Raw genomic sequence first — 26,441 nt, forward strand, 5'->3', positions numbered from 1 at the left:
TGGCGAGACTGCATCTTACATACTTTGGACATGTTGTCAGGAGGGATCAGTCCCTGGAGAAGGACATCATGCCTGGCAGAGTACAGGGTCAGCGGAAAAGAGGAAGACCCTCAACGAGGTGGATTGACACAGTGGATGCAACAATGAGCTCACGCATAACAATTGTAAGGATGGCGCAGGGCCGGGCAGTGTTTCGTTCTGTTGTGCATAGGCAATGGCACCTAACAACAACAACAATGTTCTGACTGAGACTAGAAGGATCCCGGTGATCATGGTCCCCAGACCTTCTGTTGGCCCAGGACAGAACCATTCCCGAAGCCAGCTCTTCAGGCATGGATTGGACTGGACAATGGGTTGGAGAGGGATGCTGGTGAGTAGTGAGGTTCTTGGATCAGGCGGACACTTAAGACTATGCTGGCATCTCCTGCCTGGAGGGGAGATGAGAGGGCAGAGGGGGTTAGAAGCTGGTGAAATGGACATGAAAAGAGAGAGTGGAGGGAGGGAGCGGGCTGTCTCATTGGGGGGAGAGTAATTGGGAGTGTGTAGCAAGGTGTATATAAGTTTTTGTGTGAGAGACTGACTTGATTTGTAAACTTTCACTTAAAGCACAATAATAAAAAAAAAAGAGACATGAAGTTCTGATACATGCTACATGATGGACCTTAAAAATGTTACACTAACTGAAATAACCCAGATACAAAAGGACAAAAAACATTGTATGATTCCACTTACGTGAAATATCTAGAATGGGTAAATGCATAGAGACAGGAAGTAGATTAGAGGTTACCACAAACAGAGGTTAGGGGTGGGGAGCTATTGCTTAATGGATGCAGAGTTTCCATTTGGGCTAATGAAAATTTTTGAGAGTAAATAGTGGTGATGATTACAAAAATTATTTTTTGTAAGGAGGAAAGAAAGGAAGGGAGGGAGGGGCGAGGGAGGGAAGAAGGAAGGAAGGAAGGGAGGAAGGGAGGAAGAGAGGGAAAGAGGGAAAGAGGGAGGGAGGGAGGAAAGATGATGTAGACCTGCTGGGAAACTTCATGGGAAGGGAAGCTTCTCCTGGGTCTTCCTGGGACATCTGAAGGGAGACTTGTGAAAAGGCATGTCTATGGTATGCTGACATCTCAGACAGGCCAGCACTTCACAGTGGGTGAGAGGCAGCTGATAACTAAGACATTCCACAAAGAGCAACTCCCCAGCAACCGAGGAGCCTTTCCATCCATCATAGTCAAAACCACTCATCCACAGTTTCACGAGCACAGTAGAAATCTTTCCTAAAACCCTTCCAGGGAGCCCCAGAGCAAGCACTAGTGTTTCTCAGAGTGTGTCTGAAGACCCCCAGTGTCAAAATCACCATGGGACCTCACCCCAGACCCCCTAAGCAGACTCTCTGGAGAAGGTTCTGGGATCTCCATTCTTAACAGCCAGCCAGGGAGAGTCTTATGTGCCCCTAACTTTGAGCTTTGTTAATTCTGCTGGGCAGAGTTGTGCAGGGCAGGAGTCATGGGTCTTGGTGAGACTCACACTTGCCTTCATTAGCCTGGTGGCTTTAAGCAGGTTCCCTCCCCTATAATACAGCAATAGCCCTGAGGGGAATGGGCTAAGACATGATCCCTGTCATTGCACCACCCATTCACCCCCACCCATGCCCTGCATTCCTCAAGGGCTTGAAGAAGTGGGAGTGGGTGTCTTTGACTTGCATCCTTCAGTGCCTCAAGCTCAACTTTCTTGATGACTACCTCAGTCACATGGAACCCCCTGGCCTGTGTATAGCTGCCACGGAGCTCCTTGCCGTGTTCCTCCTGGCCCATCTCCATGTCAGGCTCCCACTCCCACTGCAGTACTTTCTACAGGGTTGATGGGTTCTTGCTGAGTTTTGTACTGAAGGTCATTTTGTGCTCCTCAGTGCTGGGTGCGGGGCCAGTGTGCCGTCTTACAACCAAATGACCTTTTTCTCGTTGCCAATTCTGACTCATGGCGACCCCATGCATTACAGGGTAGAACTGCCCTATAGAGTTTTCTTGGCTGTAATCTTTACAGACGTGGATTGCCTGGGCTAACTTGGGTGGCACTGCTGGGTGGGTTTGAACTGCCAACCTTTAGGTTAGTAGCTGAGTGCAAACTTTTTGCACCACCCAGAGACCTAAACAACCTCTGGCTAACATTTTCGAATGGGCTGATCTTCTAACATTTGCCGAGACTTGCCGTGTGCCCGCACTTCATCTTTGCTGTGCTCAAGGGAAGAACTCTTAGTACCTACAGAGGAGACTGAGCCCGAGAGGGTGAGTGATGCTCACAGCTGCACAGCCACAGACGAGCAGAGCTAGGAGTTAAACCCAAGTCCTCCCAGCCTCACCCTTGCACTTTCTTCTCCAAGTAACCCAGTGAGGCCTCAGGTTCCCGTAGGCGCTTCCAACAGGAGGAACCATCATTTAGTTTCTTATTTAAGGCAAAAGTTCAATGAGGAGGAAAGGGACATTAACATCTGAGGCACATTACAAGTGTGACATCCTTTCTTAACCAATGGCTTCGGATTAAAAAGCTTTTAAAGAAGGTCCTTGAAACTGGTCCCAGGAGGCATATGAGGCTCAGACCATGAGGTCAAGTCTGCAAATACCTGCTGTGCGCACCCTAGGTGGACGGTGCCACACTATCAAAACTTCTGCTGTGTGAGGCCTCACCTGCCTGCAGCCTCTGCCTGCTTACCTGGGAGGTGAGTGGGCAATGCCATCTGACCATGGCCTGGGAGGTGAGGTGGGCAACGCCATCCAACCATGGCCATACTGCGGTGTCTATGACACACCTTACCAGGCACCCAGGAGGCCCCAGCCCACCTTGGCAGTGACTAAGCAGCCCCTCCTCAAGGCCCTTCCCACTCACAAACCAACCCGTTGCCTTTGAGTGGATTCTGACTCATAGCAACCTATAGGACAGAGTAGAACTGCCCTGACTGAGTTTCCAAGGAGTACATGGTGGATTAGAACTGCTGACCTTTTGGTTAGCAGAAGTAGCTCTTGACCACTATGCCACCTGGGTTTCTTCCCACTCACAGGAGGCCCCTAAAGCTCAAAGCTGGCTTGGTTCTCCCCTGATTGGAGATTTTCGGGCTTATCCCTGGCTCCCGGCAAGGTCCAAATTCCTTCATAGGAGTTTGGGGTCTTTGCGTTTAGACCCTCCCACCTCTGTCTCCACCTCAGCACCATCACCCCACCCATCCCTCCTATCGACATAGCAAAAAAAACCAAAAGCCAAACGCAGTGCCTTCAAGTTGATTCTGACTCATAGCAACCCTATAGGACAGAGTAGAACTGCCCCATAGAGTTTCTAATGAGCGCCTGGCAGATATGAATTGCTGACCCTTTGGTTAGCAGCTCTGGCACTTAACCACTATGCCACCAGGGTTTCCTATCTACATACAGACTCATTCAACTCACCCTCTTTCTCCAAAAGGGCTCCTCCTCAGCTGCCTCTCCTCCCTCCCCCTGCTAGGTGAATCCCATTCATCTGTCATATCACATCTGCATGGACCACACCTACAGAAAGCATGGGGCGGGGGGAGGGGGGGATCAGTTGTGCTGGTTGGAAAGGAACTTCAAGGTCATTCTAGTCCAACACCCTAGTGGTTTGTTGGAGGATAGCCGTCGAGCTCTTAACCACTACGCCACCAGGGCTCCAGGCACCCCTGAATCACTGCTCACCGAATTGACAACTGATTATCAGTCTTTATAGCAGGGCTTGGGTAGTACTCAAAGGGTTACCCATAGGGTGAATAACATGATGGAATGCGCTGGGGAAGAGGTGCTCCACTGGCAGAGGGGCGCTAAACCCACCTCCAGCTGCTCATGGATCCAATCCAGGAAGGCAGTGATGCGGGTGTAGACACCAGGCTTGTTTACCTCAGCACAGCCAATACCAAAGCTTGTTGCCCCCACCAGCTTCCACACCCTCCTGTCTTGACATACTAGGGGTCCGCCGCTGTCTCCCTAAGTGAAAAGAGTTAACTTAAACAGAGATCAGCAGAATGGGCACTGCAACGGGGTTTTCCTTGTCACAGCTGTAGTCGCCTTTCACAGCATTACAAAATTACAGTGCAAGGATAGCTCTGCATCCACACCCTGGAGACTTTCTAGAATGGTCTCCAGCACTCCCCATGGTGAGGGTCCCTCGGCCCCTCTGGAATAGTTTCCCTCCAGGCTGTGTTTTCATACCAGACTCTAGATACACTGACCTCATGAAGGTCAAGGGCAGCTGAGCACAGCCAAAGAGGTGCTCCCAGAGGGAGAGGCAGCCTGGCTAGGGGTTTTAGAGGACCTGCAGATGGACCTTCAGGGAGTATTGGAGTTCCCACCAACCATGGCTTTTGGAGGCCCAGATTCACCATTTCCCCCCTGCCTCCGCCACCCCCCTTAACCAGGTGCCATGGAGTCGGTTTCAACTCATGGCAACCCCATGTGTGTCAGAGTAGAACTGTACTCCACAGGGTTTTCAATGGCTGTGACCTTTTGGAAGTAGATCTCTAGGTCTTTCTTCCAAGGTGCCTCTGGGTGGACTCGAACCTCTAACCTTTTGGTCAGCAGCCAAGCGCCTAACCGTTTCTCCACCCAGGGCCTCCTCCACTCCCTTTACTCCCCCGCAAACTCTGAGAATCAAGTGCGGTGGGAATCATCCAGGAGTACACTTCCTCCACCCAACCCCAAAGCAGAGGGGGAGCCTTTGCAAACAACAAGGAGAGGGAACAATATCTTAAGCAAATGTCCTTCCCACGCCCTGTAAATTTGCTTTTGGATCAGTCACATACAACGCTGGCAGTAGCTGCGTTACCACAGGAGAACCTCACCTTGCTTTCTGCCATGGCCACGTGTCACTATGCCCCTCCTCACCTGGCAGCTGTCTATGCCGCCCTTCAGGTAGCCCGCACAGAGCATGGAGGGTGAGATGATGCCGCCATACACATCCCTGTGGTTACAGACCTTGTTGGAAATCAGTGGGACAGCTGCGTGGTTCAGCACAGGGGAGGCGTCACCTGTGGCAAAGCAGGTGCAGACACATGCAGTGTGAAGGAAACCCACTCGGGATTCAGAAGCCTGTGTCAGGGTCTTGGGGGCAAGAGGACACCCCACCTGACATGACATATGGCTGACAAGGCTGTGGCCCTGTCAGGTGGGATGAGAAGATTCAGTCTGTTGTGAAGCACCATCAAGCTTTACAGCTTTGCTCCCTTCCACATTGGCCACTGCCTTCATTCCATTGACTTTCAAGTAACCAAGGTGTTGAAGGAGATGGTGGGTGGTGGCAACGAGAGCCCACCTGGCTCTCCCCAGGGGCTTGGGCCTGGACTAAGTGCTTGACATGCACCAGTCCGTTTAGACCTCAGAGCTACCCAGGTTACAGAAGAGGAAACTAAGGCCTACAGAGGTCACATGACATAAAACATCTTGACAGAACCCTGAGTGGTCAGCAGAAAACCGTTCCCCAAAGATGTCCAGGTCCTCATCCCTGAAACCTGTGACCGTGTTATCTTATGTGGCAAAAGGGCCTTTGCAGACTTGATGAGGGTACAGGCTGTGCAATGAGGAGGTTATACTGGATTATCTGGGTGGCCCAGTGCAATGACAATGGTTCTTAAAAGAGTCAGAGAAGGAGATGAGACAATGGAAGCAGAGGTCAGTGTCAGAGAGAGATTTGAAGATGCTACACTGCTGACTTTGAAGATGGAGGAAGGGTCCATGAGCCAAGCAGAAACTTCCAGAAGCTGGAAAAGTCAAGGATTCTTCCTTGGAGCCTCCAAAAGGAACACAACTTGGTTTTAGGCCCCTGAGACCGATTTTTGACTTCTGACATACAGAACTATAAGATAATAAATTTGTGTAGTTTTAAGCCACTAAATTTGTGGTAATTTGTTACAATAGTGTATGAGTTTCCTGGGGCTGCTGTAACAAAGGACCACAAAGTAAATGGCTTAAAGCAATAGAAATTCATCCTCTCACTGTTTTGGAGGCTAGATGTCCAAATTTAGGGTGTCAGCAGGACCACGTTGTAGAGGAAGATCTTCCCTCATCTCTTCCAGCTTCCAGTAGCTACAAGAGTTTCTTGGCTTGTAGATCTATCCCTCCAATCTCTGCCTCCATCTTTGCGTGGTTGTCTTCCTTCTGTGCCTGTGTCTGTGTGCCTTCTCCTCTTTTATAAGGACGCCACTCAGATCGGATTAGGGCCACCCTACTCCAGTATGACTTCATGCTAATCTAACTAATTACATCTGCAAAGAACCTATTTTCAAATAATGTCACATTCACAGGTACCGGGGGCTAGGACTTTATCATATCTTTTGGGGGGACACAAATCAACCCATAACAAGCAGCCACAGGGAACTAATACACCTAGGGTGGATCAATTTGTGAAGGAATCATTACCTTCTAAATTTACTCGTTTGTAAACCCAGCTTTCTTTGTGTTTTATTGGCTTAAAGCAGAAGACTCCTCTATTTCCATTCCTCTAGCATGTATTAGAAAGGAGCCCTGGTGGCTCAACAGTTAAGCACTCACTGCTAACTGAAAGATTGGTGGCTTGAACCCACCCAACAGCTCCACAGGAGAAAGGCTTTGTGATCTGCTCCTGTAAAGATTAAAAAATTACACCCTAGAAAATCCTCTGGGGAGGTTCTGTTCTGTCACATAGGGTTGTAGTCATGGACTGAATTGTGTCCCCAAAAAATATCTGCCAACTTGGCTAGGTCATGATTTCCAGCATTGTATGATTGTCTGCCATTTTATCTTCTGATGTGAATGTTGTAAATGTTGTAAATCCTATCACTATGATGTAATAAGATGGATTAGTGGCAGTTATATGGATAAGATCTACAAGATTAGATAGTGTCTTAAGCCAATCTCTTTTGAGATATAAAAGACAGAAGTGAGCAGAGAGACATGGGGACTTCATACTACCAAGAAAGTAATGCCAGGAGCAGAGCACATCCTTTGGACCTGAGGTTCCTGTGCTGAGATGCTCTCAGACCAAGGGAAGACTGATAACAAGGACCTTCCTCCAGAGCAGACAGAGAGAGAAAGCCTTCCCCTGGAGCTGGCACCCTGAGTTCAAACTTCTAGCCTGCTGGACTATGACAGAATAAACTTCTCTTTGTTAAAGTCATCCACCTGTGGTATTTCTGTTATAGAAGCACTAGATGTCTCAGACAGTTGTTATGAGTTGAAATTGACTCGATCGCACCTAACAACAATAGCATATATCAGCAGGGGATGTGTGGATCTTCAGTCTCAAAGCCCATATCGTAAGCTTGCAATGACTGTGAGTCACACCATTTTTCATGCATGGCTTCCTGAATGCACCCTTAAATATGCTATCTTTGCAATGGGGGCTGCCTGGCCATGGCATTGGGCTGAAAGTAATACCTGTTTTAATTCATCCCTAAGAATTCTGTGAGGACAATGAAATAAGTAATACGCAGAGGGACATGGGCAGGGAAGCATGACTTGGAATCCCAGGCCTTTCATTGCCTGGTCATGTGAGCCGGAGCAAGGTGCTTAATATCTCTAATCCCCAGTTTCCTCTCCCACAAACTGAGCCCAATAATAATAATCCCTGTAATGGATTGAATTGTGTCCCCCAAAAAGAGATGTTGAAGTCCTGGCTTCTCTACCTGTGAATGTGAACTTGTTAGGAAAGAAGGTCTTTTTTTAAAGATGTTCTCAGTTAAGTTAATGAGGTCCTACCCGAGTAGGGTGGTGTCCTAATTATGTAGTGCTGCTATTACAGAAATACCACAAGTGGATGGTTTAACAAAAAGAAATTTACTTCTTCACAGTAAAGTAGGCTAAAAGTCCAAATTCAGAGTGTCAGCTCCAGGGGAAGGCTTTCTCTCTCTGTTGGCCTTCTCATCAATCTTCCCCTGGACTAGGAGCTTCACTGAGCAGGGACCCTGAGTCCAAAGGACATGCTCTGCTCCCAGCACTGTTTTCTTGGTGGTATGAGGTCCCCCTGTGTCTCTGCTCACTTCTCTCTTTTATCTCTCGAGAGATTGCCTCAAGACACAATCCAATCCTATAGAGTGAGTCCTGCCTCACTAACACAACTGCTGCCCATTCTCCCTCATTAACATCATAGAGGCAGGATCTACAACCTATAGGAAAGTCACTCACAATACCAAGAATTCTGGCCTACCCCAATTGATAAACATATTTTTTTTTGGAGGGGGGGACATAATCCCTTTTGTGTTGTGCCTTACAAAAGGGGAGAAGAGACACAGAGACAGAATCACACATAGGAGAATACACCTGCAAGCCAAGGAACACCAAGGACTTCCAGAAGCCACTGGAATCTGAGAGGCATGGAACAGGTTCTCCCTCAATGCCCTCAGAAGGAGTCAACAGGGCTGATACTCCAATAAGGTCTTCAGAACTGTGAGACAATGAATTTTTGTTCTTATCAGCCACCTAGTTGTATCTTTTTTTTTTTTTTTATGGCAGCTCTAGAAAACTAAGATACCCCTTCAGGTACTGCAGTGAGGATCAGATGGTATAACACTGAAGCATTCAGCTCAGCATCTGGCACCGGATAAGTGCTTGATAAAGTTGGAGCAGCAATGTCCGTGGCGAAAGAGAGCTCAGCAAGTTTGTGGGAGAAGCTTCCAACACAGGCAGGAGGGTGGAGTGAGCCACTGCGCTGGGAGAAAGTGTTCATCAGGCCTTTTGTGGTGGACAGGCTGGATCACTAGCGAGAAGATGAGCAAATTTGCACAGGGATCCTGAACCGCCCAGGAGAAAGAGCTGTTCTCCAGCCCCTCCTCTTTGGAGTCCGGCCTCATTAGTATCAGGCTGGTGGGCTGGGTGGTCTTGAATGAGAACTCATGAAAACTCACCAGGAGAGGAAGGGGAGCATAGATTGGTGACCCTGCTCCCCACCACAAACCAGGGGTTCAGGGGCACTGGTTCTGAAGGGGCTGGAAGCACCTAGACCAAAGCTGGGCTTTAGCTCGGTGTATGAGCTTGAAATGACAAAGAACTGTAAGTCACCCTGAGCCAGGGTAGGAGTTGGGACAAGCAAGACTTCACAGGCCCTTTGGATGGAATTAGCCCCTGGATGCCTTAAACACTTGGGGGTCAAGGGGGTCAACTAATATGTCTCTAGAGGAAAACACTGAACTTCCCACAACAGGGAAAGCAGCTGATGTGACCATATTTGAGACTCAAACTGATAAAAGGAAGGTACATTAGCATTTATTATTACTATTATTAGCATTACTACTTCTACTCTTATTGTAGCAATAAGGTTCTGTTGGTTTGCCTTTTCTACTCGATCATTGTCGAATGAAATAACACATCTTCCAAAGTCCCACAAAACAAAAATTCTTCAGCTGTTACAAGTCTTTGACTTCTGAATAAACCTTGGAGGGGGGTTCTCTATGTGGGCTCCTATGTACTTAGTTAGCATGGGGGAGGAGGAGGGAGGAGGTAAACCCCAAACCTCTTGCCCTCGAGTCGATTTTCAACTCATTGCAACCCTATGAGGTAAGATCCTAAGACCCTAAGGAGGTAAGTGGAAGGGAAACCATCTCATGTGTTAGCAAAAGTCTCTCCACCATGGGGTGTCAACAGTTTTCCTTTGTTTTCTATTTCTATCCTGAGAAAGCCTGCAATATCACATTGTGTGGAGACAAGTGGAACCAGACTGATGGCCCATGATTGATTCACTCATTTGCATGTTTCGAGCAGCTGGCACACACCCCCTGACCTGGACTTCCGGGCATCACAAGGAACATTATATGGGAACATTGGGAGGGAGCGTGTTGAGTATGGGCCACACCCCAGCTCCCCAGGCTCAGAATTGTCATCCCAGACCACTGACCTCCATCTTCCGTGGCCCCCCATCCTGACGTCCAGCACATCTTCCCATTGGGAAAATTCTCCTCTGAGTTGGGCAGACAAACTGGTTGGACCATCTCTGTTTAAATGGGAAACAACTCAGTTGAAATAGTAGTCCGAAAAAACAATATCTGTGTTTATGTCTCTGAGAAGCACAAAATAGACAAGCCCTGGGTAATTTGAAAGCTATTAGTCAGAACAGGGACTCCTCTAGAACCCTGAAAACTGTACAGCATTCCTGTTGCTGCTGCTATTGCTGCTGCTGCTGTTCTTGTTCGTATCGCCATCAAGTTGGCTCTGACTCATGGAGACCCTATGTATAACAGAATGGAACACTGCTTGGTCCTGCACCATCCTCATGATTGTTGGTATGTTTGAGCCCATTGTTGTGACTATTGTGTCAATCCATGCCCTTGGAGGTTTCTCTGCTTTTGCGGACCCTCTCTATCTTAACCAACCATGACGCCCTTTCCTAGCAAAAACAGCCCTAGCGGTGGCAACTGGGTGAGTCTAGACCAGAGGTTGGCAAGCTTTTTCTGTAAAGGACTAAAAAGCAAATATTTTAGGTTTTGTGGGCCAGGCCATCTCTGTCACAACTGCTTGACCCTGCCATTATAGTGTGAGAGGAGCCACAGGCAATATGTAAACAAATGGGTGTGCTTGTGTTCCAATGAAACTTTATTTACAAACATGAGCAAAGGGCCAAAGTTGGCCCACAGGTCATAGTTGCCCACCTCGGTCTAGACCACAGGCACGCTGTCTTACAGAGATTCACTGCAGGAATATTCCTATCCCTCCTAACACATTTAGAGTTTACAAGTTTGCCTGTTGGCGTGAGCTGTCACATAAGCCCACCACCAAGCCCCACACACAACTAGTGGGTCGTGGAGTTTTCACGTGGACACATTCTGAGATGTGCTATGCATTTCAGGGCATGGCAATAATAGAAAGGTAGAGAAGGAATAAGGAGGACTCATTTTTATTTCTGTCAAAGTATAAGTGCTGGCACCTCATGTTTTATAACCAAAATACCATGAATAATAATGAACAAACCAGCACCACCGTTACAATTCCTCTCTCTGTAGAAATATTTGTTTCCAAGCATTATGGGTACCATGTGATAAGCACAGGGATGGCTTTACCGGGTCAGATCTGCAGCTGGTCTTAGGCCAGAATCCCACTCCAATAAGGAGGGGGAGGGATTCACCTTGTTTATGAGGTTCTGTCTGTAATCTAGCCTGTGTGCACTTGAAAATGGAGCCAGTAAACCAGTTGCCATCTAGTTGACTACAATTCGTAGTGGCCCCACGTGGGTGAGAGTAGAACTGCGCTCCATAAGGTTTTCGGTGGCTGATCTTTTGGAAGTAGATCACCAGACCTTTCTTCCAAAGAGCCTCTGGGTGAACACAAACCTTCAACATTTTGGTTAGGAGCCGAGCACAGTCACCATTTGTACCATCTTGGGACTCCAAAGGAGTAGGGCTCATGAATGCTTTGTTTGCATCTACAAAATGTTAGAAAGTTCTATCCTGCATGGCTCTTTTGGTGTTTTTGTAACTTTTAGGGGGCAGGACTTGAGGTTTCCCATGGAGAAACAGTGCCTTCTGGAGCCCGCTGACCTCAGCAGTAGGTTTGGACAGAATTTTCTGAGTGGTTCCATCTTGTCAAATATGCTCATTCTCTTTTAGTTTGTAAAGAAATGGCTGCCAGGGAGGACCCACCACCACAAGTTGACTAGCCTCAAAAGTGCTCTCTTTCCCCACGGAGATGGAGACTTCCCTCGTCCACCTAGAAACACTGGGCAGCTGGTGGTACTGGAGGAAGAGCCTGTCACAACAAGCACCTGGCCCAGGGTGCTTTGTCCCTGAGGGCCAGAGACTCTCTTTTCCCACCTAGAGCACCAGGTGGCCTGGCCGGGGGAAGCTCCTCCCCCTCCCCCAGGTAGTACCAGCAAGGACAGTGGGAGACCCAATGGCACCATACAAGTCAAGCCAACCAAAGGAGCACCACTAAGGCTCTGAAAATAAATTGTTTTTGGAACCACAGTCCATGAAAGTAGGCTAGGACCTACACAGTAATCCTAAACAGAGTGACTGCCTGCAAAAATGGAAGGTTTGTAGAGGGCCCAGAGCCTCCTAACATAATATGAAAAATGTCCAGAATATAACTGAAAATCACCTGTCATATCCAGAACCAAGAAAATCACAATGTGAATGAAAAAAGATAGTCAACTGACTCCAGTGCCAAGATGAATCAGATGTTGGAATTATCTGACAAGGATTGTAAAGCAGCCATCATAAAAATGCTTCAACAAGCAACTGAAAATTCTCTTGAAACAAATGGAAAGAGACAGAACACGGAAACTTAGTCATACCGTTGAATGTGAGTGGCCCTGCCAGCTTCATGAGGGCGATGTCGTTGCCCAACCTCTTTGGCTTGTACTTGCTGTGGTAGATGATTTTCTCCACCAAATGAGAAGGGGCTGGACTGTCCAGCAGGGAAACTAGACCCACTTGGATGGTCCATGACTTGGGGAGGTATAGGCTGAAATGAGGAGATCAAGACTTGAAGAACAGGAAATACCCAACCACTAACCCAATGGCTTTGGCTGTCCTGAGAGCCACTGCCTGGGGAGATGGTTGGAGATGGGATCAGGCAAGAGACAGTCCCATTGCCCTAGCTTGTTTATGCTCAGTGTTGTGGGTTGACTTGCATCCCTCAAAAAGATAAATTGCAGTCCTAACCCCCAGACTTGTGACTGTTACCCTGTCTGAAAATAGGGTCTTTGAAGATGTTATCAGTTGGGTTAACGTGAGGTCATGCTGGGGGTGCATGGGTCCTAACCCTATATGACTAAAATAATAAAACCAAACCACTTGCCATTGAGTGGATTCTGACATAGGGCGACCCCCACGGCTGTGACCTTTTGGAAGCAGACCACCAGGTCTCTCTTCTGAGGTGCCTCTGGGTGGGCTTGAACAGCCAACCTTTTGGTTAGTAGTCAAGCATTTAACTGTTTGCGCCACTCAGGTCCTCCTTCCTGTATGGCTAGTGTCCTTTTAAAGGAGAAGATATATATACAGACAGAGACAGAGGAAGGATACCATGGGACGATGCAGCTGCAAGCCAAGGAATGCCTGGAGCTACCAGAATCTGGGAGAGAAGCACAGAACAGATTCTCCCTCAGAGCCTCAGGAGGAATCAACATGGCTGATACCCTGATTTGGACTTCTAGCCTCCAGAAGTGTAAAATAACAAATTTCTGGTCTTATTTACCTCCCAATTCATAGTATTTTGTTATGGCAGCCCTGGGAGCCCAGGTTGAATTAAGACACCCAGCATCTGAGCACAGCACCCATGCCCTGGAGAAGCACAGACCCACACCTGAGCTATTTCCCAGACAGACCTCACCTCTGACGACCTCTCAGTATTTGAGAACTGAGCTCAACTTTGCTTAATGCAACGGTTCCATCAAGACTCATCCTCCATCAAACAGCAACCAAAACAGAGGGAGGTAAAAACAATGGGGTGAACTAACCTTTGTTTGGAAGTCCTTTCAGTGGTTTTCTTATACTGTAAGCTCATGAGAGAGACTGCTTTGGGAACAGTTGACCCCCCATGCTGGCACCCTCAAGCCCCACCCCTCCCCATATTGTCTGTCATCTGTCACAGGAAATCTAAGTCCTTCCAGTCTGGTGGTTTGCTCTGCAGAAGAGTGTTCTTCTTCCTCTTTCTACCTTTTCTGTAGAAGCTGCAGCTCTAAAAACCTCCAAATGAGCTCAGGGTCACCAGTCACCCCCTGTGATGGTGACAGCCAGGAGAAGACAGGCCTCCACCTGACCACTATTTGTCACGAACAGGTCTGTCAGCCCTCCCCAACCTGACACCAGGACCAGACACATGCCCTGAGGGAAGGTGAGGACCCCCGCCAGCGAGCCCAGAGCACTCACTCGTAAACACAGTGGGCAGCGGTGACGATCCACGTGGGCGTGATGACAGAGCCCCCACATAGGTGGTACCCCTGGAACTGAAGGCTGACCTGCCAGGGCCACTGCATGAGCGAGGACATATTCCCACCAACGATGCGTGCAGTATAGCCCGACCTCCGACCGCAGGCTGCAGGGAGAACACAGGTTGCGGGCACCCCCCTGAGACTCTTGTCTGAGTCCTGCCACTCCCTCTCCTGCAGCGATGTCCCCACAGGGCCCACAGCCTGGGGGGACAGAGGGCCAGTGAGGGTTGGGATGGGACAGGCCAGGAAACGGTGCTTGGGTTCGGGCAGCATTGCAGAGAGTCTTGGAGGAGGACAAGGTGTGGGTGGGGTATTCTGGGGGTGCAATAAAGAAGTCCAGCAGAGTAAAGAGCCCTCCCTGGTCACCACGAAGGGCGTTGGCAGCACCCTCTCCTCTGTAATGCCCATGGCCCCCAGGATGATGGCAACACTACGGGGGCATCAACGGGAGCATATGGGACTCCTGCAACCCCTCTCCTCACTAACCCAGGCACTGGGGTGCATTGCCCCAACTGCTCCAGATGTTCCTCCCGCAGCATGGACCCGCCCCTGCCAGGACCCAGGGACATCTGAGCTGTCTGTGCAAGCTTCCTCAGGCAGGGAATGGAAAAGTGAGAGAGAGCCAGGCTACAGGAAAACTCTACCTGGTCCTCCCCCTGTACTGCCTCCCCCCCGACCTGCCAGGCCAGCCCAGCTGCTCCCGCTCCGCCTAGACCAGGTGGGAGAAGAGTTCCCACCTGGCACCTAGAGGGAGGGAATCAGAGCTGTCCTCAGAGACTGAGAGCCGACAGGGGTGAGGAAGAGGAGTCTGGGGGCCTACGTTTGGTTCTTTGCATTCCAAGAACTCTTACCTGTGCACTTCAAGGTGACCACGTGACCCGACGCACATCCCTCCCTAAAGAGAGAATAAAAGCCTTAACGATCAACATCCTAGGCCTGAGACAGCAACGTTTTTGGTTGTTTGCGTTTTTACTTAATCCTTTTGGGATAAAAATAAATAAACTCTCTTCTCCTGCTCTTGGATAGAGATAGCAATTTCCATCTATTTAACAATAGCATACTTGGAGAAGGAGTGCACACAAGTCATCATAAAGCTCTCGATTACCCGTGAAGTGACGCGTATGTGAGGCTGTGCAGTATTTCTAGGCTTCGCAGGGTTAACAGTGAACATGCACGTGAACTCTGCGGTATAAACAGAAACTGGGGTCATCTGGACTTCAGTTTTACCCCATGTCCAAGCTCCTCACATCCTGGCCTTGGGGAACGTGGCGTGCCCTGGGATGGGGGCCTTCTTGGCAGGAAGCCCCTGAAGCCTGGAATTCGCACGCTTGGGAAAGGCTTCCTCCTGGAGCACTGTGATATGATTGCCCCAGAAATGGTACGCGCACACACACACACACACACACACACACACACACACCCGGGGGGTGGGGCATGTGCTTTTCTGACAATGAAGGGAACCATCTGAACTAGTTGCCACGGAGTAAACTCGGACTCATGGAGACCCCACGTGTGCCAGAGCAGAACTGTGCACCATAAAGGTTTTCAATGGCCGATTTTTCAGGATTGCCAGGCCTTTCTTCTAAGGCACCTCTGGATGGACTCGAACTTCCAGCCTTTCAGTTAGCAGCCAAGCACATTAACCGTTTGCACCACCAAGGAATCCTAAGGAAGGGAAAATCCACAAAAACAAACCCGCTGCTGTGGAGTTGATGCCTACTCGTGGCGACCCTATAGGACAGAATAGAACTGCCCCGTAGAATTTCCAAGGAGCAGCTGGTGAATTCAAACTGCCAGCCTTTTGATTACCAGTCATACCCTTTAACCGCTACACCACCAGGGTTTCCAGTGAAGGGAAGCGTATACCCAAGTCTTCATAACTTCTTTTGCATTGGAGAGAAAGCTAGTTTCACCAGGCTAGGGTTTTAGGACACCAGAGATGAACTATATCCCCTGTGGGTTGATATATGGGCCCCAGGGTGCACCGCCATGGTGCTTGTTAATTATATGACAGACAGACTGGTAAGCTCGTGGTTTTCAGAGCAGAGAATACACCATCTGGGTTTTGTTCCGAGGTGTCAGGCAAAGAGTGCGAAACTCAGATTCAGGCCACCTCACCACCTAACCTGGACAGGTCAGTGGGCTCCTCTAAGCATCAGGTACTTTACTGACTTCACTTGGCATCTAAGGTACCTGGTTTGACCTTCCTTGTGCTTTCCTAGGGGAAATACATACATACAGTGAATGATGAATGTGAAAGTACTTTTAAACCAAGAAAGATAAGCTTCCTTCCTTCCTTCCTTCCTCCCTTCCTTCCTCCCTCCCTCCCTCCCTCCCTCCCTTCCTTCCTTCATTCCTTCCTTCCTTTCCTCCCTCCCTTCCTCCCTCTTTCTCCCTTTCCCTTCCTTTCTTTCTCTTTCTTTCTTTTCTTCCTTCCTTCATGCCTTCCTTCCTTCCTTTCTTCCTCTCTCTCCCTCCCACCCTCCCTCCTTTCCTTCCTTCTTTCCTTCTCCACAAGTATCTGGAGTATCTACCATGTTACACGCACATTACTACACTCATTACATGTACATCACTGTTAATCCTTTTACTACCTTTCCTTTCCCTCCTTTGCTTTGGTTTTAGGGTTGAGTTCTTGCACCCGCACTCTGGTGTGCCCACCCAGCCTCACCTAGGTGACCAGGCACCTACTCCCGTACTTCAGGGTAAGATCCGTGTGCCTCTCGAATCTTTGCAGAGCTGAGCACAGCCTTACAAGCACAGCAGTGACTGGCTGAACCACTTACCTCACATAGACTGAGTGGTGCAGAGCTGTCACCTTGTCATCAGACAAGAGGTGATTGATGGAAGCGAAGCCCTCCCGGAATTGCTCCTCCAGCAAGTCCACTCGGAGGTGGTCGGAGCTTACATAGCTGCAAGGACATTGGGAACACAGGCCCATTGTGTTATAACTACTCTGTGCTTGAAGTCAACCTGTCCTCAAGACTCAGTCTTACAGGTGTCATACTTGGGAGACATCATTTTATCCCCTCAAACCATCAATGACTTCCTTTTGCCAATAAAGTCCACATACCTTAGCAAGGCACTCCAGACCTTGAGAGGCCCCACTCCACAGCATGCCTACCCACCAAGGGCTCCAGCCACATGGCAAGGAGGACCAATCCCTGATGTCACTGGCTGGGTTCCCCAATGATGTGTTCAGCCAGCCATGAAGGGAGCTGAAGACGGAACAATGTGCGGCATTGTCGGGTGAGCACCAAAGCGGAGGGACCTGCCCAGCACCCTGAGAAAAATAGAGTGGGGGAAGAAAAGACACTTCCCCATTCTGCCTGTAGCTGGCTTGAGTTCCCATTGGAGAGAGATGAACATGCAGCAGGAAGAGATTCAGAGGGGGTGGGCACCAAGCCCATTGCTGTCGAGTCCATTCCGACTCATAGTGACCCTATAGGACAGAGAAGAACTGCCCCATAGGGTTTCCAAGGAGTGGCTGGTGGATTCAAATTGCTGACCTTTTGGTTAGCAGTTGAGATCTTAACCGCTGCGCCACCAGGGCTGAGGGTGTGGGTTGGGACAGGAGTAAGTAAATGTTTAAAGTATCAGGAAGCAAAACAATGGTCAAGGAGGTGTTTGAAGAGTTATAAGATGGAAGCTGGTGAATGAATAGCTGTATTTCTCTTCCTTCGTGCAGAGAACAAAACATAAAGCAGTTGGCTGGCTTTCCTTACTAACATAGCAGCTTATCAACCAGGATTTCATCAATGATTACAAATGCTCTGGGGCAGACGTATACGTGGAACACAAGGTAAAGCCAACTCTGAGCTTCTGAGGAAAATGCAAACAAGGTAGATGCAATGACCTCCCCAACCTTCTGACCACTCTCACCTAGGAATTACTCAACAGGCTGATACAGCAGGTGAAAGAGCCAGTTGTTACTGGGGTGGAGAGATCCTGATGCAGGCAGGCAGGTGACAGGTGAGGGACATGGTGGAATGCAATTATTAGTTATCATTAGCTGCCATTGAGTCAGGTCCCTACTCATGGTGACCCCATGCACAACAGAATGAAACGCTGCCCAGTCCTGCACCATCCCCATGACTGGTTGCAGATGGAACAATTTCGGTCCACAGGGCTTTCATTGGCTGATTTTTAAAGTAGACTGCCAGGCCTTTTTTCCTAGGCCATCATAGCCTGGAAGCACCAATAAATCTTGTTCAGCATCATAGCAACACACAAACTGCCACTGACAGATGGGTGGTGGCTACCTGTGAAGTGCAACGGCCAGGAATCAAACCCAGGTCTCTTGCGTGGAAGATGAGAACTCTGCCCCTGAGTCACCACTGCCCCCTGGTGGAGGGCAAAGTGACCTGGAATTCAGCAACTCCCATTGCTGCCAAGTCAATTCCAACTCATAGTTCCCATTCAGCAACTAAATCAAAAACCAAACCCATCACCATCAAGTGAATTCTGACTCATAGCGTCCCTATAGGACAGCGTAGAACTGCCCTGTAGAGTTTCCAAAGAGTGCCTGGCAGACTCGAACTGCTGAGCCTTCGGTTAGCAGACATAGCACTTAACAACACCACCACCAGGGTTTCCAACCTAGTGTCTCATAAATTGTCAAAATCTCGAAGTAATGATGATCACAACCACGACCCCAAATTCTTACAGGTGTTCCTAGGTGCCAGTCTCACTTCTGCACTCTCTAAGCTCACTCAAGCCTCATGACAACCCTTTAAAGCAGGTGCTGTTATTATTCCCATTTCATAGGGTAGAAAACTGAAGCGTGAGCTATATAACTCGTCTTAGCTTACACTGGGATTTGAACCCGGGTAATCTGGCTTGACAGTCCATCTTTTTTTAATAGCAGATATCTGACTTAGGTCGTAGAGCAGAGAAAATCGAAGAAGGATTTTTAAAGAGAGAATTAGGGAGAATAAAACAAAAAACAGAAGTAAATCTTAGAAATTGAAAGGAAGTTTAGAGAAGAAGAGAACAAGTTTGTAAGCCCTGAGATCATCATGAATCAGGGCTGACTTGACAGAAGCTGACAAAAACACAGTAAGAAAAGGGGCGATGTTTAGGTAACAAGCTGGAGAAATTGCATTGTCCAGACTTCTTACCCGTTATCAATTGCTGTCAAGTCATCCCCCAACTCAGGGTGACCCCATGTGTTACAGAGTAGAACTGAAGACTGTAGGGTTTTCATGGCTGTAATCTTTATGGGAGCAGTTTGCCAGGACTTTCTTCCACAGCACCTCTTGGTAAACTTGAACCTCCAACCTTTCAGTTAGCAGCTGAGCCCATTAACCATTTGAACCACCCAAGGACTCCATTTTAAGGGTGTTGTTGTTAGGTGCCATCGAGTCAATTTTTAACTCATAGCAACCCCATGTGACAGAGTAGAACTGCCTCTTAGGGTTTTCTAGGCTGCAATCTTTACCAGAGCAGACAGCCAAGTCTTTCTCCCACGTAGCCACTGGGTGGGTTCCAACAGCCGAGATTTTGGTTAGAAGCCAAGCACTTAACCATTACGCCACCAGGGCTCTTTCATTTTAAAAGTGCTGTTGTTGTTAAGGTCCATCGAGGCAGTTCCAACTCATAGTGACCCTGTGTACAACAGAGCTAAACATTGCCCTGTCCTGCATTATCCTCACAATCATTGCTATGTTTGAGCCTTGTTGCAGACACTGTGTCAATCCATCTCATTAAGGGTCTTCCTCTTTTTTTGCTGACCTTCTACTTTACCAGGCATGATGTCCTTCTGTAGTGACTAGTCCCTTCTGATAGCATGTCCAAAGTATGTGAGATTAAGTGTGACCATCCTCACTTCTAAAGTGCAATCCATACTGAAGGCTGTGGTCTTTGATCTTCATCAGTAAGTGCTTCAAGTCCTCTTCACTTTCAGCAAGCAAGGTTGTATCATCTGCATAACATAGGTTGTTTATGAGTCTTCCTCCAATCCTGATGCCCTGTTCTTCCTCATATAGTCCAGCTTCTCGGATTATTTGCTCAGCATACAGATTCAATAGGTATGGTCAAAGGATACAACCCTGACGCACACCTGACTTTAAACCAATCAGCATCCCCTTGTTCTGTCCGAACAACTGCCTCTTGATCTATGTAAAGGTTTCTCATGAGTGCAATTAAGTGTTCTGGAATTGCCATTCTTCGCAATGTTATCCATAACTTGTTATGATCCACACAGTCAAATGCCTCTGCATAGTCAATAAAATACAGCCTTCAGTATGGATTGCACCTCAACATAAAGAAAACAAAAAGTCTCACAACTGGACCAATGAGTAACATCATGATAAACAGAGAAAAGATTGAAGTTGTCAAGGATTTCATTTTACTTGGATCCACAATCAACAGCCATGGAAGCAGCAGTCAAGAAATCAAAAGACGCATTGCATTGGGTAAATCTGCTGCCAAGGACCTCTTTAAAGTGTTTAAAAGCAAGGGTGTTGCCTTGAAGACTAACATATGCCTGACCCGAGCCATTGTATTATCAATGGCATCATACACGTGTGAAAGCTGGACAATGAATAAGGAAGACCGAAGAAGAGTTGACGCCTTTGAATTGTGGTGTTGGTGAAGAATATTGAATATACCATGGACTGCCAAAAGAACGAACAAATCTGTCTTGAAAGACATACAACCAGAATGCTCCTTATAAGTAAGGATGGCGAGACTGCGCCTTACATACTTTGGACATGTTGTCAGGAGGGATCAGTCTCTGGAGAAGGACATCACACTTGGCAAAGTACAGGGTCGGTGGAGAAGAGGAAGACCCTCAACAAGGTGGTCTGACACAGTGGCTGTAACAATGAGCTCGAGCATAACAACAATTGTAAAGATGGCCAGGACTGGGTAGTGTGTCGTTCTGTTGTGCATAGGGTCACTATGAGTTGGAACCAACTCGATGGCACCTAACAATAACAACAACACTTCTAAGGAGCATTCTGACTGTACTTCTTCCAAGACAGATATGTTCCTTCTTCTGGCAGTTCATCATATATTCAACATTCTTCACCACACCCTAATTCAAAAGTATCAGTTCTTCTCCAGTCTTCCTATTCATTGTCCTGCTTTCACAGGCATATGAGGCGATTGAAAAAACCATGGCTTGGGTCTTAGTCTTCACCTTAGTCTTCAAGGTGACTTCTTTGCTTTTTAACACTTTAAAGAGGCCTTTTGCAGCAGATTTCCCAATGAAATACATTGTTTGGTTTCTTGACTGCTGCTTCCATAGGTATTTTAAAAGTAGGAAGAAATGTTATACCAAATGGCCAAGAGAGACCTGAGGGCTTTTCAAGCTACCGGGTGGTCCCTAACTGCTGCCCAGGAAGGGTGGGAATCCTTGACCCAGGTCAGCTAGGAAAGGAAAGAAGGAGTTGAGCTAAGTTATTATGCCTAAAAGCAGAGAGCCTAAGGATCTAGAGGAGAGGGTTGTACTCTAGAAGGGAGTAGAGCGAGGGGAAGAGAATGGCGCCCCCTGGTGGTAAGCCAGAGAAAGAGGCTCATCAGGGACCGGAAATGCCTAACAGGGAAGTTTTCGGCTGTTGGCAGTGCTGGTGTACTTGATGTGAACTTCCTCCTCCTTACATAAAAAAAAAGGGGGGGTAAATTCTACATTACCAAAAGCATTTGTGTGAGTGATTTTTACTGTTGTCGTTGAGCTTGAATTGCAGTGATTTCTGAATCTATGTTGGCATGGGGAAAGAATGAGGCAGACCTCAGGGATAAAGGCCAGAGGACATTTGGATTTGGCTTTGGAGAATGGAAGCTGAAAATATGACGCATTGAATTTGAAAAGCAAGACCCCAGGGAGGATTCAGGATTCAAGTGTAGCGTAAATGGTCCCTTTTCCTTGAGTGGAAACAGGGAAGTGTTTCCACACTCATCCTTACCACTCTTGCTCAGTCCCTGAGATGAAGTGAGATCTCAAAGAGCATGCCTGCTGTGAGCTCAGAGAATCAAGAGCAAAGGGGAGTGAGGGTGAAGTTATGGACACCCCTGGATGGATGGCAGCTGTTGGGAGTCAAAAGGAAGGACCCAGGAGAGAGAAGGAGGCCTACATCAGAGTAAAATGTATTGCTCCAAAGCAAAAGGTCACGTAGGCCACACCAAAAGCAGAAAATTGAAAAATGCGTTACCATAGTTTCTCCTACATGTTGCTACACAACCATTTTGAATGACTGTGCTTACATTAAATTGCTAATTTTCAAAAATGGATTCTTTGTGGTTCACCGGGAAGTGTGCATGGATATTGACGTGACCATCAGGACCAAGTAGTGTCCATGAAACTATATGCTGTAGAGTGAGGAACTAGAGGGTTTGTTTTTTCATCTCCCAAGCTCTTTATTGCACCCTTGCACTTAAAGTTCTGTTCTTCCCCAAGACACCCCCAAACATGCCACTTCCTGTGTGGCCTTGACCCAGTTATTTAACCCACCTGGGCCTTGGTTTCCTCACCCGTAAAATGAGGAATGATAATCAAATATTATAGGTTGTCATGAGGATTGAAAGTGATAAGGGGTTAAAGCACCTACGACGCGCTCAACTAGATAGTAGCTGTCTTTCTTCATTGTTTGTACTATTGCTGTTTGTACACAGGGGTTGAGAATGCTGTTAAAATTACCTTGGAAAACCTAGCTGGGCACAGGCAACGTTTGCGTAGAGACCTTTCCAGTCATCAGAGCACATGGTCTTCCAGGAAGCAGCTGTAAACACCTGGAGCACAGCATTCTGACCGCTTACCCGAACTGGCCAGCACATAGGAAGGAAAACTCCCATTAGTGGCCAGAGGAGGCTTGAGACCATGGGCAGAGATTCGATATTCCATTTTGTCTCATACATTCACACAGGCTGCCCCCTTGTTGAACTCCATTCATTTCCATTAGCTATTTCTGCCCACTAGTTATTTTCATTAATTATATCTGTTATTTCTGCATGGCCAACTCAAACCCCTCCTCCACTGAATTTGACCTTGCCCCTGTCTGCAGTGCCTCCACTTTGTAAAGCAGCGACAGTTCTTACTGCCTGGACCCTCTGAGATCTCTTGCTTGTGTAGTCTCCCCAAATGAATTCAAGTTCCATGGACTGCCATCCCTTAACACCCAGCCCAGTGTCTCCTGGAGCAAATGCCAATTGAATCCCAGTTGGCAACATGACTTGACAATGGTTTGGACCCATTTCACAGATGAGAAAGCTGAGGGTCAGACTTCTGCTGACTTTCTCCTACTTCTACAGGGAAAAGACTTGACATTACCACACCGGTACTCATCCTCCCCGTCTTTGCAGTCAGAGACCCCATCACATCGAGCTGTCAGTTCAATGCACTTAAAAGATGACCGGCACCTGTACTTCCCAGAGCAGTCAAAGTGTACTGAGGAAAAGGAGGAAGAAGATGGGAGTGTTAAGGGCCTCCTCAGTGGGCAACATTAACAACCGGCAAGGTCCTGGGAAAAAGAATAATCTTCTTGCCACGTGGTGCTAAGCTTACCCATTAATAATGAAACCTGGGCTGAAATTGCACGCCAATCAGCCAGCTAGCTCTCAGCCCAGTTTCTGTTCTGAATTCTGAACCCCACTTTGTCTCACTAAGTGGCCTGGTCTAGGAGCCACACTCAAGGTGAATTTAGACTCTGGAGGGCTCAAGGTCAGGAGACAGCAGGAGTGTGAGCTGACCAGCTGAGCAAGAAGCCCTGACTGCTCAGCCACCCCCTCCACCTCCTGTTTCTCTTACTCTGGGCAAGAAGTGAATGAACAGCAAACCACACAGTCGAGCAGGTGGAGAATTAAACTGAACTGTGATCGGTTATTCAAAACAGAAAATGAGAAATTGTTCCCAATTAGAGAGCCTCCAAATGACCCAGTTTCTCAAAAGCCACATGCACCTCACTTTAGAAATAGCTGGCATGTTTGGCATTGCATGAATGGACCTCTTTGTCCTCTCCATCCAAGGGTGAACCCCCCTCCTGCCTGCAGGATCCTATTACATCAGCCGCCTCTGGACATTTCTAACTGGGCAGGTTCCTTGGTGACGAAGCCCCAAGCAAGGCCAACAGCCCCTGACTTGGCCCCAGACTGGCTTACGCCCATGCAGGCTAATAAAACTCAAAGTTGGCAACCCAGAAGGATGTTTGCCTTCAGTAATTAAGGCTGGGTGATGGCAAAAGGCTGGCGTGTGGCAATAACTCATGAAAGTTTCAGTGCTTGAGTAGGTATCTGAGAGTCTACTAAATAATGGATCGTACTCACTGCCCAGACCAATGGCCAGCGCTAAGATCAGTGCGATTATTCCAATGACGATGATAGGGAAGAATTTCAGTGGGAGCAGAGACAGGATCTGGGCAGCAACCGCATCCCCATCTGAAAACCAGAAAGGGGGATAAAAGAGCAGAAAGCCATGAAACATCAATTATGAATTTAAAAAAAAAAAAATTTTTTTTTTTTTTTATCAGAGTTCTGTGACCCATAGGGTCTTCATTGGCTGATTTTCAGAAGTAGCTCTCCAGTCTTTTCTTCCTAGTCTCTCTGAGTCTGGGAGTTCTGCTGAAACCTGTTCAGCATCAGAGCAACACTCAAGCCTCCACTGACAGGCAGCTGGTGGCTGTGCTTGAGGTACTTTGGCCAGAAATCAAACCTAGGTCTCCCACGTGGAAAGTGAGAATTCTACCACTGAATCACCATCGCCCCCTCCAAAGAACCAGGCCAACTTGGCAGAAAAGACTATGTAAAGAGCATTAAGATACTCAAGCTTCTCCAGGCAACCAGGAGGATTTCCACTGGTATCCTTTACTGTCAGAGAACACAAGCCACTTCATACAAATTACCTCATTAATCCTGAAAATCTATCCACGCCACGGTTGCTTTCACTAGAAATTAGAAGGGTTGGAATGCATAAAGGACAGGAAAGCTTCTCAAGGCCCCCGCAATTACTCAGGACAAAGACCCTTCTCTCTCTTCTCCTGTTTTGGAGATGTTGAGCTAAAGGGTCTCGCATGGAAGAGCTAAGAAGATTTTCCCTTTTTCTCTGCCAGTCTTTGGAAACCCACAATACCACCATCTGGCAATAAAGAGTGTGATCATAAAAGGGTCAATACTATTCTGGGCCACCTAAAATAGAAGAGAATTCCAAGACAGAAGTGGCAGAAAGAGGTGAAAGAAGAGGAAAAGGAGAAAAGGGCAAGCAGAAAGGAAAAGGCGAGAGAGAAAAGGAAAGAAGGGAAATAAGGAAACACATGCCAAATAATTAGTGACCATGGTGAGCAAGAAGAAAGGGGAGACAGGAGGCAAGTCTTTCTTTCAGCACGAGCCAAGTAGATTGCTTATAGTTGTATCTCCAGAGCCTGCAATGGTGCCTGGTACACAGTAGGGACTCCATAGGAAGAAGCCTATTCACCACAAGAAAAAAAAAAAATTTAATAAAAAGAAGCCTTCACCAAATGAACAATTCTCTGCTGTTGTGACGCTCACCTTCAATGTTACACTTAAAAAATGGAAGGAACCCCCAAGAGTGACATCTCATCATTCCAGTTGTTCTATGTCCAAGAATTAGATTGAGGAAAGGAGTCCACGTTGTATAATTAAAGATTGTTATTGAGTTTGAAACTTTGTATAAGTTCACTTTTGCTCCTTGATTGATCCTCTGCCTGGGTGCCCTGGGTGGGTGCCACAAAGTCCCACCCCGCTAGTCTCTTCTATTCTTGAGGACGTGCCTGGGATAAAAAACAAAACACATAGCAACTCTCCAAAGAAGACAGATATATGACATAAAAACCAAAAAAAACAAACCCATTGCCGTCGAGTCAATTCTGACTCATAGTGACCCTACTGAACACAGTAGAACTGCTCCACAGAGTTTCCAGGTAGTGCCTGGTGGATTCGAACTGCCGACCTTTTGGTTACCAGATGTAGCTCCTAACCACCATGCCACCAGGGTTTCCATATATGATATATAAGCATGAGAAAACCTTCAATCTCTGGGGGGGAAAAGTATGTTAGACATAATGATTTTTTTATTATTATACCCACTGTGGTCCCAACTGAGAGGAAACGGACACCCCTTTACAGTCCACAAGGTTATAAACTGTGAAAGCTTTCTGAGGGTCAAATTGCAAACACGTATCAAAAAGCTTAAAAATAGGTGTAATTTTTAATCTAGGAATTCCACTCCTAGGAGTTTATCCTAAAATGTCATCATAGATGGACATGAATCTCTACTTACAAGGATACTTACAGGAATGGCATTTATGACATTAATGCTTGTGAGACAACTTAAGTGTCTGACAAATGGGGACTGGTGAAATGACAGAGTATATCCGTATGTCAGTGGGGGCTTACGTGTTGTCATGATGCTTCTAGACTAAGACAGATTAGTAAGAAAGACCTGGCTATTTCCAAAAAATCAGCCATTGAAAACCCTATGGAGCACAGTTCTCCTTGGACACAGATGGGTCATCATGATTTGGGGTCCACTCCACAGCAGCTGGTTTGATTTTTTTTTTTTTTTTTAATCTCTGCACCAAGCACGAATCCATAGGTAAGAA

General features: G+C 47.5%; 1 protein-coding gene across 4 annotated transcripts in view; it reads right to left on the minus strand.

Moving 5' to 3' along the window:
* The window catches only part of TMPRSS3 (transmembrane serine protease 3), a 94,583-nt gene that overhangs the window by 6,468 nt on the left and 61,674 nt on the right, over nucleotides 1-26,441 (minus strand). The window contains exons 4-14 of one of the 4 annotated variants that reach the window (XM_049874933.1): nucleotides 24,151-24,261; nucleotides 23,159-23,275; nucleotides 22,529-22,652; nucleotides 16,674-16,799; nucleotides 14,739-14,782; nucleotides 13,826-13,991; nucleotides 12,250-12,419; nucleotides 9,859-9,954; nucleotides 4,881-5,023; nucleotides 3,831-3,983; nucleotides 3,435-3,533 (exon numbers count right to left, since the gene is read on the minus strand). In XM_049874933.1, the coding sequence (XP_049730890.1) occupies nucleotides 3,513-3,533; nucleotides 3,831-3,983; nucleotides 4,881-5,023; nucleotides 9,859-9,954; nucleotides 12,250-12,419; nucleotides 13,826-13,991; nucleotides 14,739-14,782; nucleotides 16,674-16,799; nucleotides 22,529-22,652; nucleotides 23,159-23,275; nucleotides 24,151-24,261 (1,271 nt within the window). In that variant the 3' untranslated portion in view covers nucleotides 3,435-3,512. The remainder of the gene's footprint in view (nucleotides 1-3,434; nucleotides 3,534-3,830; nucleotides 3,984-4,880; nucleotides 5,024-9,858; nucleotides 9,955-12,249; nucleotides 12,420-13,825; nucleotides 13,992-14,738; nucleotides 14,783-16,673; nucleotides 16,800-22,528; nucleotides 22,653-23,158; nucleotides 23,276-24,150; nucleotides 24,262-26,441) is intronic. The other 3 variants (XM_049874934.1, XM_049874936.1, XM_049874935.1) reach the window with 3 other exon arrangements.

Source organism: Elephas maximus, chromosome 2, assembly GCF_024166365.1.
Source record: "Elephas maximus indicus isolate mEleMax1 chromosome 2, mEleMax1 primary haplotype, whole genome shotgun sequence".
In the NCBI taxonomy this organism is placed as follows: domain Eukaryota; kingdom Metazoa; phylum Chordata; class Mammalia; order Proboscidea; family Elephantidae; genus Elephas; species Elephas maximus.